Raw genomic sequence first — 11,738 nt, forward strand, 5'->3', positions numbered from 1 at the left:
TAAATATAATCCTAACCCATGAATTCTCAAAACAGAATCAGCAAAATTAGAATTGAGGTGGCACTGAACCTTGACTGACTTGGAAACTTTCCCAACCTTGTGAAACCTTAAACCATGACAAAACACTGCAGAGGCGTGGATTTGAGTGACAGAGGCAGTGACCTTTATTTACTTACAGTTTACCAAACCACACCAAGTATTAATGTACATTTAAACAATTCTACAAAAGCAACCAACAAAATGTGAACTTACACAATGTTATACCATGATAGTTATATTAAAGTATACTCTATAATAGATTAATATTAGAACTTTTATATGAAAATTTAAATCTGATGTACAGCATGGCCCATCTCAGAGTCTTTGTCTATTGCTGAGTAACTGAAATTTTGATTAACCAATTCACTTAAAACACAACACTCGGATCTTATGTTGATTAAAAGAAAACCTGCATGTGACATTGCACATGACAATGATCACTTCATATATTTATCTTTCTTTGTGTCTCGTACTCCGGAAACATCAACATCATTTCCACAGGAAGTGGTCTGAAGCAGACTTTTGCATCAGGTCCTTTCTGCTGTCTGTCAAAAGTACATTATCACTGTTTGAAAGATATTTTTTTTAGTCATTTGGTTTCATTTGGGGTTTTTTTCATGACTGCTGCTCAGTTAAAATAATGATTGCGTTAATCTGGCTGCAGTTAATATAAAGAATTTCTTCAAAGAAGTGAAACTGGTGGTCTTGTGGTTTTGTTCCGTGATGCTTGAACAGGTTAATATATCATCGTCAGGGTGCTGCTCACACTGTACAAGATGGTGATGAAGATGCACGTTGCCAGGTGGACTCTCCTTTTTGCCCTGTGCTTCACTTGTGTTTCTTCAAATGGTAAGTTTTTTGTTTTTTTAAGAAATCTTAAAATATAATGTTAAAAATGTAAAAAAATAATAACCAGTTTTAATGTAATGTTTAGAAAATATATGTCTACATAAGTCTGTCAGGTTTTCTTCCAATTCTCTCTTTTTTTTCTTTTTCTTTTCTTTTTGTAAATATTTGACTCTACTGAGTGAAGAGCTCAGAATCTGGCCAATGAAAAGTACACTTAATGTATTTAGACCGTTAAACTATCACTTAACTATCATGTTAGGGTAAAATCTTCTATAAACTATCTTAGAGCAAGCTGGTTAAAACCAGTTGCAAAACTGGAACATGACATTGGATTTTTTTTAAAAAGAGACATCTACAGAGTTAAATTAAATAATAAACTTGGTCTGAATGACCAGTGAGGGATTCCAACCAGACCTCAGTGCGGAGGTGGGACAATGTGTTTTTCTCTGACAGTGACACATGGCAACTTGTGTTTATTGCAGAAAAGGTGAACTCTATGTCATGCAAAGGTATTTGCAGAGCAAATTCACAAAATAATAATATTATTAAATATTATTAAAACTATTCTGAAAACGAAACAAGGTAAACTTTCAGCGATCTAAAGTCTACCAGCAACCTCTTTTCTAAAGATGAAGTGATCTTAAGATCACTCATAACACCTGAAGAAAACACAAAGGAAATGTTCAACTTTGGCTTAAACTTAACTAAACTGTTGTTTATCTGCATTTTAAAGAGTATATCTGCTTGATTTTTAACTTTATTTTAACATTTGCATAAAAGATCTTTTTCTCCTTGATATAGTAACACAGGGTCATTTTTTACCTGTTTGTGGGTGGGCCATATAAGATTGTTAATGGTTTTAAAAAGCATGATTAAGGTTATCACTTATACATTATTAGTCTTTGTCACAATCCACATCCTTTAAGGGAGTGACCTAAACTTTCTATTTTGTTTCATTTTTCCCTTTATGATGAAGACTCCTGTGAACATTTAGGAGAAATCGGTGAAGAGCACAGACTGAAGGTTCCACTTGGTTCATCTGTGCTTCTACCATGCAACATTCAAACAAGCAAGTTCAAATGGGTGACGTGGAACTACAGTGGCTCAGGGCAATTGCTCAATCTCTCATCAAAAGGGCACGTTACATTCCTGGACCCCAGAAATGGCCGAGTGAAAGTCTTTCCAAACCAGGGCTCAGAGGGGAACTACTCTATCAGAATTGATGATCTTGAAAAGGCTGACATAGGATTTTACCACTGTATACAGGAGGAGGGAAAATGTGTTCTAGTGGTGCTGGATGAAATAGGTAAGTGGATTTTTACTTGTAGATTTTAAGTTTATTCAATATTAAGCAGCGGCCTGTACTGTTTCTTCTGTCCTTGGATGACAAATGTCAAGACCCAGCACACACGAAAAGGACAAATAAATAAGTTTCTGTTTCCTGTGATATAGATCTTGTTAAACCGCAACTCTTCATGCAGGTACAAAAATCCCATGGCTGGTGATATACATCTGTGCTGGTGTGACTGCTCTATTTCTGCTGGGTACTGGTGGCTACTACACTTACAAAAAATGCAAAGGTGAGAATTGTTGTGTCTGAAATTTAAAGTCAAAGCTGAGTGTTTTAGTGATTGTTTAGGAGGCTCATTGTATATTGAACTCACTTTTTGATTCTGATGTAGATATCCGTAACAACAAAAGCAACAGCAAAGTAGAGAAGAGTACGGTCATTCCCAGTAGTGCAGCTGCTCCGGGTAAGCAACAATTTCAACTCTGTGTCACTCCAGTAATGTTCATTTGTTCGATGTAAACTAGAAGACATTTGAAATTTGTATTCACAGAGAATAACGTTTGCTTTAAAATCATTTAACTACTTTCTTACTGTTTAAAATTGTATGACAGATGCATAAAATACATATACAAGTATCACTTTCATGGCTATCCATTATGTTTAATGTTCATGTGAATTTGCATTATAATATCAACAATATACATAACACACTATACAGAGGTAAAACTACAAAACATGTCTTTATCTATCAAATCATAGACTGTGTACTACCTTTCAGCTGTTCATTTATAGTTTTACAAAATAATTTGATGTTTTTAATCAATATCATTAAGTAACTGTTAGGTCAATTGTTAACCAACGTACTTTAAAGGTGCTATTTCAACCATTTATTCACTCTTTGACAGTTAATTGCATATTTAATTCATCCCTTTTTTGTTTGTGAAGCTGTCTTCATGTTTAGCAGAACCAAACAGAAGAGCTCTTTCAGTTACTCTGCTAATGTTTCACTGCAGGTCCCAGTGCCCCACCCGTGACAACAATCAACATACCAGTAGGTGTGCATGTACATGTACCACAGGCAGTAAGACCCTACACTCATGATCTTGTTTATGGTGAGTTTACTCATCTTTTTCTTCTCTTCCTCACTATTAAACAAACATTTTGAAGTCATTGTATATCAACTGAAAAATGAAAAAAAAAAAGTTCAGTATATAATGTTCTCAAACAATAGAAAATGATGACCAGTTCCCAACCAGTGCTGACCCCACCAGAAGTAATCCACACGGAGCTGTGCAGTATCTGGACAGGACCCAGCCTCAACAGTCTGGTCAAAGCAGCGGTGGAATTTATCCAAATTTGGATCAGTTTCGCTTTGAAAGGGTGGAAAGTCAGAGAACCAAACATAGATTTCATTTAGGTGCTTAGAAAAAGTCAATATGCTTACTGCAGTTTGCATTTTTGGTGACTTCTAAATTGTAACAGTGTGAAGTAACCATCTTCTCTTACCCCATTAGAGCTTTTCAGCAGATTACGGCCACCAAGTTTCAGTCAGCATTATTACGGTAGAATGAGCAATTCTAGTCATCTTTTATTTTTATAATGATGCTATCATCATTTCAGTTCTGTCTGATTTTGACTCATCCATTTTATTTCACAGTAAACCAACATGATCTCCGCAAGCAACACGTCAAGTCGAAGCAGGCGGAGAATCAAAAGAGAGGTAGTTAGTGTTCGCTGAGTTTTCTCCAAATGATCAGAATTATTTGTCACTGTTGGAGAATAAGCACAAAACACTGACTTCTGTTCTTTCCTCACCTGTTTCTTTACCAGCAGGCCGCGAGAAGAAGAAAAACAAAGACAGTGAGTGCTGACTTCATCTGTGGGCATGTTAGAGATGGAATAATACTGTGCACTGAACTGCTCTCCCGATTTTCCACTCTTTCCCTCTCAGACTGTGAATACAAAAACCCGATTTACAACATGAGCACCGAACAGCTCAGCCAGCTGTAGAGAATGAAGGGCACGAATGAAGGAGTTTAAATCTCATTTGAGAATGAGGGCTACAAATTCTTTTCTATTTTACTCCTTTAAGGTGATCCATGTCTTTTGTATTTGTTTGTACTGTAAGTGCGCTGCATTCCACTATTCTCTTGAATGCTGTTAGAATAAAGTTCATCAGTGTCTTCACATATAAACTGATTGCATGATGAATATACTAAAAATGTCTTCTATTGATATGTTTACCACTATGTACAGAGTTGTGTGACTGTAGAGATGTGTGCTGTTTAAACTTACAGATTGTTGTATTGAGCCTGTGTGTATGACATTGAAATAAGACTTTCTAAAAAATAAAAACTGTTTTATTGCCTTTCTATTATTTTAAAGAGAAAAATTCAAGATGTTTTTTCTTAGAAACAAAATCCCCCGCCCCCCCACACACACGCACACAGTGACTGTAACTTTAACAAGTTGGGGAGAAACCCATCTTGAAAAACTGATAACACCAGAGGGTGACCACACGATGCTCATGTTGTGTGGGCAGACACCTCACTGTCTACTGGCTGCATCAGTTTGCAGATCACTTTCTGATCTGCTGGGTTGCTTTTACCCTCCTGGTGGGAGAGGTGGCAATTAAAGCTAACAACAACCAGCGGCGCCCTTGCACTCAGACTCAGCAACCACGAGTGAAGACCAAGTTTATTCTGGTGACATTTACTTTCTTTTCACTGCCTATTCTGAAATGTAAAACCCTGGCTGTTTCAAACTATTTAGAAACACTGCGAAAATCAAAAAGGCCACTTTGATTTGCTGTGAGGAGTTCATGTCTCTCTATATATCAAAGATTAAATTCACAGATCTTTTTAATGGCCATTTACGTTTACGGTAAGTCATGAGCTGTCAATATATGTACAGGTATGTAGCTTTCAAAGTGCGTGGAGCTTTGAAATGTTTGTTGTGTCTGTGCTTCTATTTCTATTGATTCACACTCAGATGACCACAGCGGATATTACCAAGTCACTGCTATAGCAAAGCAGCGCCACTACTTCCTGCAAGAAAGTAACAGCTTGGTTATCTTAACAGTTGCATCCTGGGGATGTTTTGTGAGAAAGAAAAGTAAGATAAACCCATTGTGTATTCTTCTAAAAGGACTTTTATTTTCAAAACTTTTCTTTAACTCAACACAAATATAACACAAATATAACACAAATATAACCATTTTCATTGAAGCACGTGCCAGCAGTGGCAGAGTTGAGTCAGAAAAGTGTTGAGTCTTTGCCTCTAATCTGTGAAAGGAAGATGAAAGGTAATGCACAGAAATATCACAATATATTTTAGTTTCTGTTTATCAAATAATTCAAGCATGTTTTCCACAGAAGTGTCATCAAAGCAGTTTCTCTGCAGCAAAGATGGCTTCAACATTACCATACACAAGCATGCAACAATGCTCCCTCTGAATCTGGATACAGTCTGGATTCACTCTGACCAAAATCCCAACTGTAAACCCAAGAAAAGATGAGCTGATGCCATCACTTTCATCTTTCTGTTCAGTGACTGTGGCACTCGGTCTATGGTAACCATCAGCCTTTAGAATATAAATAATGTTATATATTTACAGTGTGAGTTATTGCATGTAAATTAAGTACTGCACAGTGGACGATGACACACTTCACACTTTTTTTTAAAGATAGTTGTCACTCATTCTAGTTTCCTTTTCCTTTTGTCTCACTGTGCAGTGCAGCTTTGCACTAACTCAAATGACTCAACTAGGCATCAGGGTTCAGCAAAAAAAAAGTCAGAGCGCCCACTTAAACTGAGGAGCAAAGGAACAAGAACTGAACTGAGAATTGCCAAAAGTCAAAGTTTCATTCCTATTTTTGTTTTAAAAAATATTTTTTGTATTTGTTAATATGATTAAAATGTGGTGGGTCTTACTCAGACATGTTTATCTGCAGATTTCTCATATAGGTCTTTCTATTCCCATTTTTACCATCCAATAGTAGCTGAGCGTGGCCAGCCCGTGTATGTGGAGCTGTTTGTAGTCAAACGTGAGGACAGGGACTTTGTTCTGCTGCCGGAGGACAGCTGGGCTACACCGACTGAGGACTCAGATGGCCAACAAAGATGGAAACTGCTGCTAGTGACAGCCACAAAACAGTTATGCTGCAAGTTTCCAATACAGAACTAGGATAATCCTCCATTCACAAGTGGTTTGTGGTTTCCCCAACAGCTGAAAACCTGGTATGTTAAAGAGAATTTGTAGAGAATTTGTATCATTTTATCGCTGAGCTTTGCTACAGTACCTTTTCTCCTACAGGTGCATTTCTACTGAAATGTAGAGATCTCTAAGGGGCCAGGGAGCCTGCAGCCTTGCAGTAGTGGGAAATCGACTTTTAAACTGTTCATCTTTTGTCTTATAAATCTAAAAATAACACTGATCCCACACATTAACATGTAACACTGTGAACAAAAGATTGTTTTTCTTTGTTTTGGGGGAGTGCATAAATCAGGAAGACCTCCTGGATCACTATATGACAATCAAATCAACCAAGAACTGTACAATTTGTAATGGATATTAAATTGTACCTTGGCTCCCAAAAGACGTTTTCCTTATAATATTTGATCACATATTTAATTCTATAATCCTCCAGTCACTGCACAGCTTTATTGTCACTTTGGGTTGTTTGTGTCAGCAGCAGGGCTGGACTGCGACAAAAAATCAGCCTGGGCATTTTGACTAAAAACCAGCGTACTAGGTAATATAGGAAAAGCCATAAAGCCTTTAAATGAACAAAAACGCTTTTGTGACAGTGGTGTACACTGTCCTGTTGGTATATATGTATGATTTCTATATATTTTGCATCAGATGACCACTTTGATTGTAAGATTCTGATAATTATTTATTAAAAGCTAGACATTCTAAATGAGAATAAGAAAGAACTATTTCTTTGTGCCCCCCTTTCCCTGTTAATGCCCTACCTGACCCAAGGCAAACCTTTAGACCCGTCCCAGTACAGTTACCAGCTGTCAGCAACTGTCAGAAACGGTTCGTAACTTCCCTTCAACTCATTCGTCTCCTAAAAGGTAAACCTGTTTCTCCATCACCTGTTCAGCTCTCATTCAGTAAGGACATCTCCCGTTTTCATCTTCATATTTCCCTCTCACCAGATATCCAAACCGATATATGCCCTGTATGCCCGATGGTCAGTCCAGCTGTGGTCAACAGGTTGTCTGTTCAGATGCACGCAAGGAGCAGATGCAGATGTTGTGTGAACAGCAGTGTTGTTGTTACGAGTAGTTATGATAAAAGACCAGTAGATGTCGCCCTATGTCAGCTAGCACATTAACATTTTTCAGTGTCGGATATAGATCTGATATAAATATAGATCTACTGCAAACAAATGGCTGTTTATGCAACTACAAAACAGTGTCAGCTTTTGTTCTGTAAATCTGTTTGACTCATTCAAATTGTACTAGAATCGATCTCTAATGAACTACATTCGCTAACAGCTGACGTCATGTGGAAGCAAATGAAAAAGTACAATTTGAAAATATCCATTCAAATTCAATTAAAATTGCAAATCTTCACATTTGTGCATGGGTTTAAACAAACAAGCATGTTTTTTTTTATAATGGATCAAGTGCTGCTCATGGAGAGAGAGAGAGTGAGTGAGGGAGGTGGGCAGGAAGTAAAAGTCACAGCAAGATACCAGAGATAACATCTTTCAAAGTACAACAGGAATCGACCTCAAAAATCATAAACATGGATCCCACTCAAGAGCTTCAAATTTAGAATTTAAGGGTTTAAGATGAGACACTTAATCGTATTCACAAGCATTCAAAATCCCTAAACAACAAATGGTAACCAGAACACAAATAAAGCAAGAGTCCAGACTACATACCTCGCATAGCACAAAAAAAAAAAAAAAAAAAAAAAAAAATGAAGCGCAAAACCAACATAAAAAAAAAAAAACGGGGAAAAAAAACAACTTCGAAAAAACTTTAAAAAGTTATGTTGGTTTGACACCATTGATACAGACTCATTAATCAGCCATATCATGCAGAATGATGATGTGTTATTTTAAACAATAGTTTTAATTGTATTGTGCATGGTCAGCGCCAGAGCAGATGGACTGGATGGGTAACTTGCTTGAACAGGGGAAATTAGATTCAGCACACCTAAAAAATGCATAAATAAAAACACATTTTATTACCAAATCTACTCAATTTTACTTATAACTGTCAAAGTAGGTCAGTAGAATTCAGCTGATGGGGAAAAGTGACCTTTTTGGACAGCCTGGACCCCTGGAGCCCGTCCATAATGCAGACACTGGTGTAGATTATTATGATAACACTAATTGTTAAGAGCTCCCTCACCTTAAATTTAACACCACACATCGCACACTGAACAAAATGACAAACTGATGGTCTTTTCTGTCCTGCTAGCAAAAAGTAATTTACTGATTAATGTGTTTCTTCTGCTTTTTGTTTTGCAAAAGCAAGCTTGGATATGATGCATAATGAGATCATAACAGGATACACAAGACAAAGTTAAGTTAAAAAAAAGAAGTTAAAATCGTCCACTAAAGGCTACACTGCACAACAAGTACGTCTCTGTTTGGCTGTTTTCTCTGTACGCACTGCACCAATGAAAAAATACCTTTATTTTGAAAGTTGTGTTTGAATTAGGCCCACCCACCCGTTTTTTTTTTTGTCAGTGCCAAATATACTTCCGGATGGACCCTTTAAATAGAACCTGTGGTCTTGCGTGTACCCTGATGCTCAAACAGGTTAATACACCATCACCAGGGTGCTGCTCACATTGTACTACATGCTGAGGAAGATGCACGCAGCTGGGTGGACTTTTGTTTTGTGTCTGTGCTTCAACTGTGCGTCTTCAATTGGTAAGTGACTCGGTGGAAGTCTAAAAAGTATGAAACTACTCTAATCAATTAAAAAAAATAAAAACAAAATGCGGATTGAAATATTTTGGCTGAATATTTGGACTTCTGACCCAGTGGATGGTTTCAGAAAAATATTTTTAATCAGATTTAAGATATATTAATTAAACTAATCAACTAAAATTCATGAGGTTGATTTTTTTTGCATTTATTATTTATAATTGCATTTATTAAAGGAAATGTGAATTTCATATGCAAAAGTATTTAGAAAGCAAGTCTAACTCACAGTTTACCATCCAACTGATAAAAGGCAATCAAACCTAAATCCAACAGTCACGAAACCTAAAGGAAATACAAAGGAAACTTCTGTGATATGTTTTACTGAAACGTAACCAGAGATCTTTCTTGTAAAATACAATGTTTGTATCTTTAAAATACCTTTAAAATACCTACTACTTCCTTTGACACTTTCTTGTTTAATGCACTGAAACAGACATATGTTTAATTGCACTTTAGGTCTTTAATTACCTAGATATGATTGTTATACTGTTTAAATATGTTTAAAACTTTATTTTTATCACTGTGTAGCTGGGTTGTAAAGATTGTTAGTGTCAAGGTCTGTGCAGGCAGACCATGATGAGTGGAAAGTAATGGACCCAAATGCAGATTAACAAAACGCGGAAATGAAATTGGATTATAACAAAAGTTGCGCCTTTTATTGAGGCCGGAAAACAGAACATGAACCAAACACTTCTGCTTCTTCTTCCCTGTCATAATTATTCACTTTTATTGAAGAAATGAACACGTCATGAGCTCTGAATACCTGCAGTATGGAGGGGTAAGAGGTTGTTCTGTTGGCTCTTTGATCATCTGACCACGAGATGAGTAAACTAAACTTTCTATTTTGTTTCATTTTTCCCTTTATGATGAAGAATCCTGTGAACATTTAGGAGAAATCGGTGAAGAGCACAGACTGAAGGCTCCATTTGGTTCATCTGTGCTTCTACCATGCAACATTCAAACAAGCAAGTTCAAATGGGTGACGTGGAACTACAGTGGCTCAGGGCAATTGCTCAATCTCTCATCTGAAGGGCACGTTACATTTTTTGACCCCAGAAATGGCCGAGTGAAAGCCTTTCCAAACCAGGGCTCAGAGGGGAACTACTCTATCAGAATTGATGATCTTGAAAAGGCTGACATAGGATTTTACCACTGTATACAGGAGGGAAAATGTGTTCGAGTGGTGCTGGATGAAATAGGTAAGTGGATTTTTATTTGTAGATTTTAAATTAATTTAATTTTGAGCTGTAGAGTTTCTTCATTTTGAATAACAAATCTCAAAGCCTGACAGGCAAAAGGACAAATCAATAATCTATTACAATGATGTACTCTGATACATATCTAGTAAAACAGCTGGTCTTCATGCAGGTACACAAAGAATCCCGTGGCTGGTGATTTACATCTCCGCTGGTGTGACTGCTCTATTTGTGGTGGGTGTTGGTGGCCACTATGGCTACCAAAAATGCAAAGGTGAGAACTTGCTGTGTCTGACTGGATTGTCAAGTGATTGTTTTGGAGGGTGGATTGGTCACAGAACCATTGTACCAGACAAAAAATAATTAAACTGCCAAACTGCAAGATATCCCATGTTTATAGTCCTGTAGAATTTGTATCACAGAGAAAAAATTTATTTTTTTTAAATTAACCTATTTTTAGTTTAAAAAAAAAAAAGTTGTTTCAAACCGTAATAAATTAGCTAAGGATTCCAAAATAAATAATCTGTTGTCGGACAGCATAATGCTAAGAGCACTTTTAACACAAACAAATAAAACAATAAATGTCAGACTACTGGAATAACAAATGTGAAATCTAAAATAAAATGTATTGTTTGTTTTCGTACAGGAGAAAACAGGTGAGAGGCCACAGAATCTTCCTTCTATAATTAATCCTCAGAAGAGGGAAAAGAGAAAAAGAAGAGCAAAAATGAAAATACTGAAAAGTTACTAAATTACAAAATTCTATAAATAAAATTATTCATGAACTAACTGCAATTAACGACATCTAAGGTTGCAAAGCCATTTCTAAAGCTTCAGGATTTCAGAGAACCACAGTGAAAGCCATTATCCACAGACGGAGAAAACTTGGAAAAGTGGTGAGCCTTCCCAGGAGTGACCACCTAACAAGAAGACTCCAAGATCACATTGAACTCATCTAGGAAGTGAAAAAGAAAACAGAACATCATCTCATGAACTGCAGGCCTCACTTGTCTCAGTTAATGTCAGAGGTCATGATTCAATAATAAGAGATTTTGCTCCTTATCACAACTGTTTGAAAGTTTTGCTGCTGCCGCACAACCAGTTATTAGGTTTAGGAAGCAATTACTTTTTTCACACAGGGCCAGTTAGGTTTGGATCATTTTTTTCCTTTAATAAATGAAATCATCATTTAACGACTACATTTTATACTTACTCAGGCTACCTTTGTGTGATATTGAAGTGTTTGATCTGAAACAGTTTGACAAACATTCAAAAAGAAAAAGAAATCAAGAAGAGGGAAAAACACTTCTTCACAGCACTGGATGTATATATGCTGATTTATTATTATTTTTTTTTTTTGACACAACCCACTGTGGCTTATGGTTCTAATTTTAACTCTTACAG

General features: G+C 36.6%; 2 protein-coding genes and 1 pseudogene across 2 annotated transcripts; all 3 read left to right on the forward strand.

Annotated features, from left to right (window-relative positions):
* Positions 1-594: 594 nt before the first annotated feature.
* Positions 595-4,515, forward strand: LOC147314393 (uncharacterized). The gene is made up of 10 exons (XM_086262803.1): positions 595-888; positions 1,865-2,194; positions 2,370-2,468; positions 2,571-2,642; positions 3,193-3,291; positions 3,411-3,596; positions 3,694-3,741; positions 3,837-3,899; positions 4,010-4,039; positions 4,131-4,515. Exons 1-10 carry the CDS (start codon positions 816-818, stop codon positions 4,187-4,189), a joined length of 1,059 nt encoding a protein of 352 aa, XP_086118929.1. The 5' UTR covers positions 595-815; the 3' UTR covers positions 4,190-4,515.
* On the forward strand, positions 4,401-7,450 carry LOC147314394 (zona pellucida sperm-binding protein 4-like; annotated as a pseudogene).
* Positions 7,451-8,953: 1,503 nt separating this feature from the next.
* LOC147314395 (uncharacterized) lies at positions 8,954-11,356 on the forward strand. The gene is made up of 4 exons (XM_086262804.1): positions 8,954-9,081; positions 10,011-10,337; positions 10,507-10,608; positions 10,981-11,356. The coding sequence occupies exons 1-4, from the start codon at positions 9,009-9,011 to the stop codon at positions 10,992-10,994; spliced, it is 516 nt and encodes a 171-aa protein (XP_086118930.1). The 5' UTR covers positions 8,954-9,008; the 3' UTR covers positions 10,995-11,356.
* The last annotated feature ends 382 nt before the right edge of the window (positions 11,357-11,738 follow it).

Source organism: Aulonocara sp. 'chitande type north' Nkhata Bay, linkage group LG14 (genome assembly GCF_057382095.1).
Source record: "Aulonocara sp. 'chitande type north' Nkhata Bay isolate Kocher_YH1m ecotype deep benthic linkage group LG14, A_spYH_male_GT1.1, whole genome shotgun sequence".
NCBI classification, from domain to species: domain Eukaryota; kingdom Metazoa; phylum Chordata; class Actinopteri; order Cichliformes; family Cichlidae; genus Aulonocara; species Aulonocara sp. 'chitande type north' Nkhata Bay.

Bases quoted from the DNA above. Each gene is read 5' to 3' on its own strand.
- LOC147314395 (XM_086262804.1), top strand. From the start codon at position 9,009: ATGCTGAGGAAGATGCACGCAGCTGGGTGGACTTTTGTTTTGTGTCTG. The intron at 9,082-10,010 runs GTAAGTGACTCG...TTTATGATGAAG, and splicing joins CAACTGTGCGTCTTCAATTG to AATCCTGTGAACATTTAGGA. The intron at 10,338-10,506 runs GTAAGTGGATTT...GTCTTCATGCAG, and splicing joins AGTGGTGCTGGATGAAATAG to GTACACAAAGAATCCCGTGG.
- LOC147314393 (XM_086262803.1), top strand. From the start codon at position 816: ATGGTGATGAAGATGCACGTTGCCAGGTGGACTCTCCTTTTTGCCCTG. The intron at 889-1,864 runs GTAAGTTTTTTG...TTTATGATGAAG, and splicing joins CACTTGTGTTTCTTCAAATG to ACTCCTGTGAACATTTAGGA. The intron at 3,597-3,693 runs GTGCTTAGAAAA...TTACCCCATTAG, and splicing joins CAAACATAGATTTCATTTAG to AGCTTTTCAGCAGATTACGG.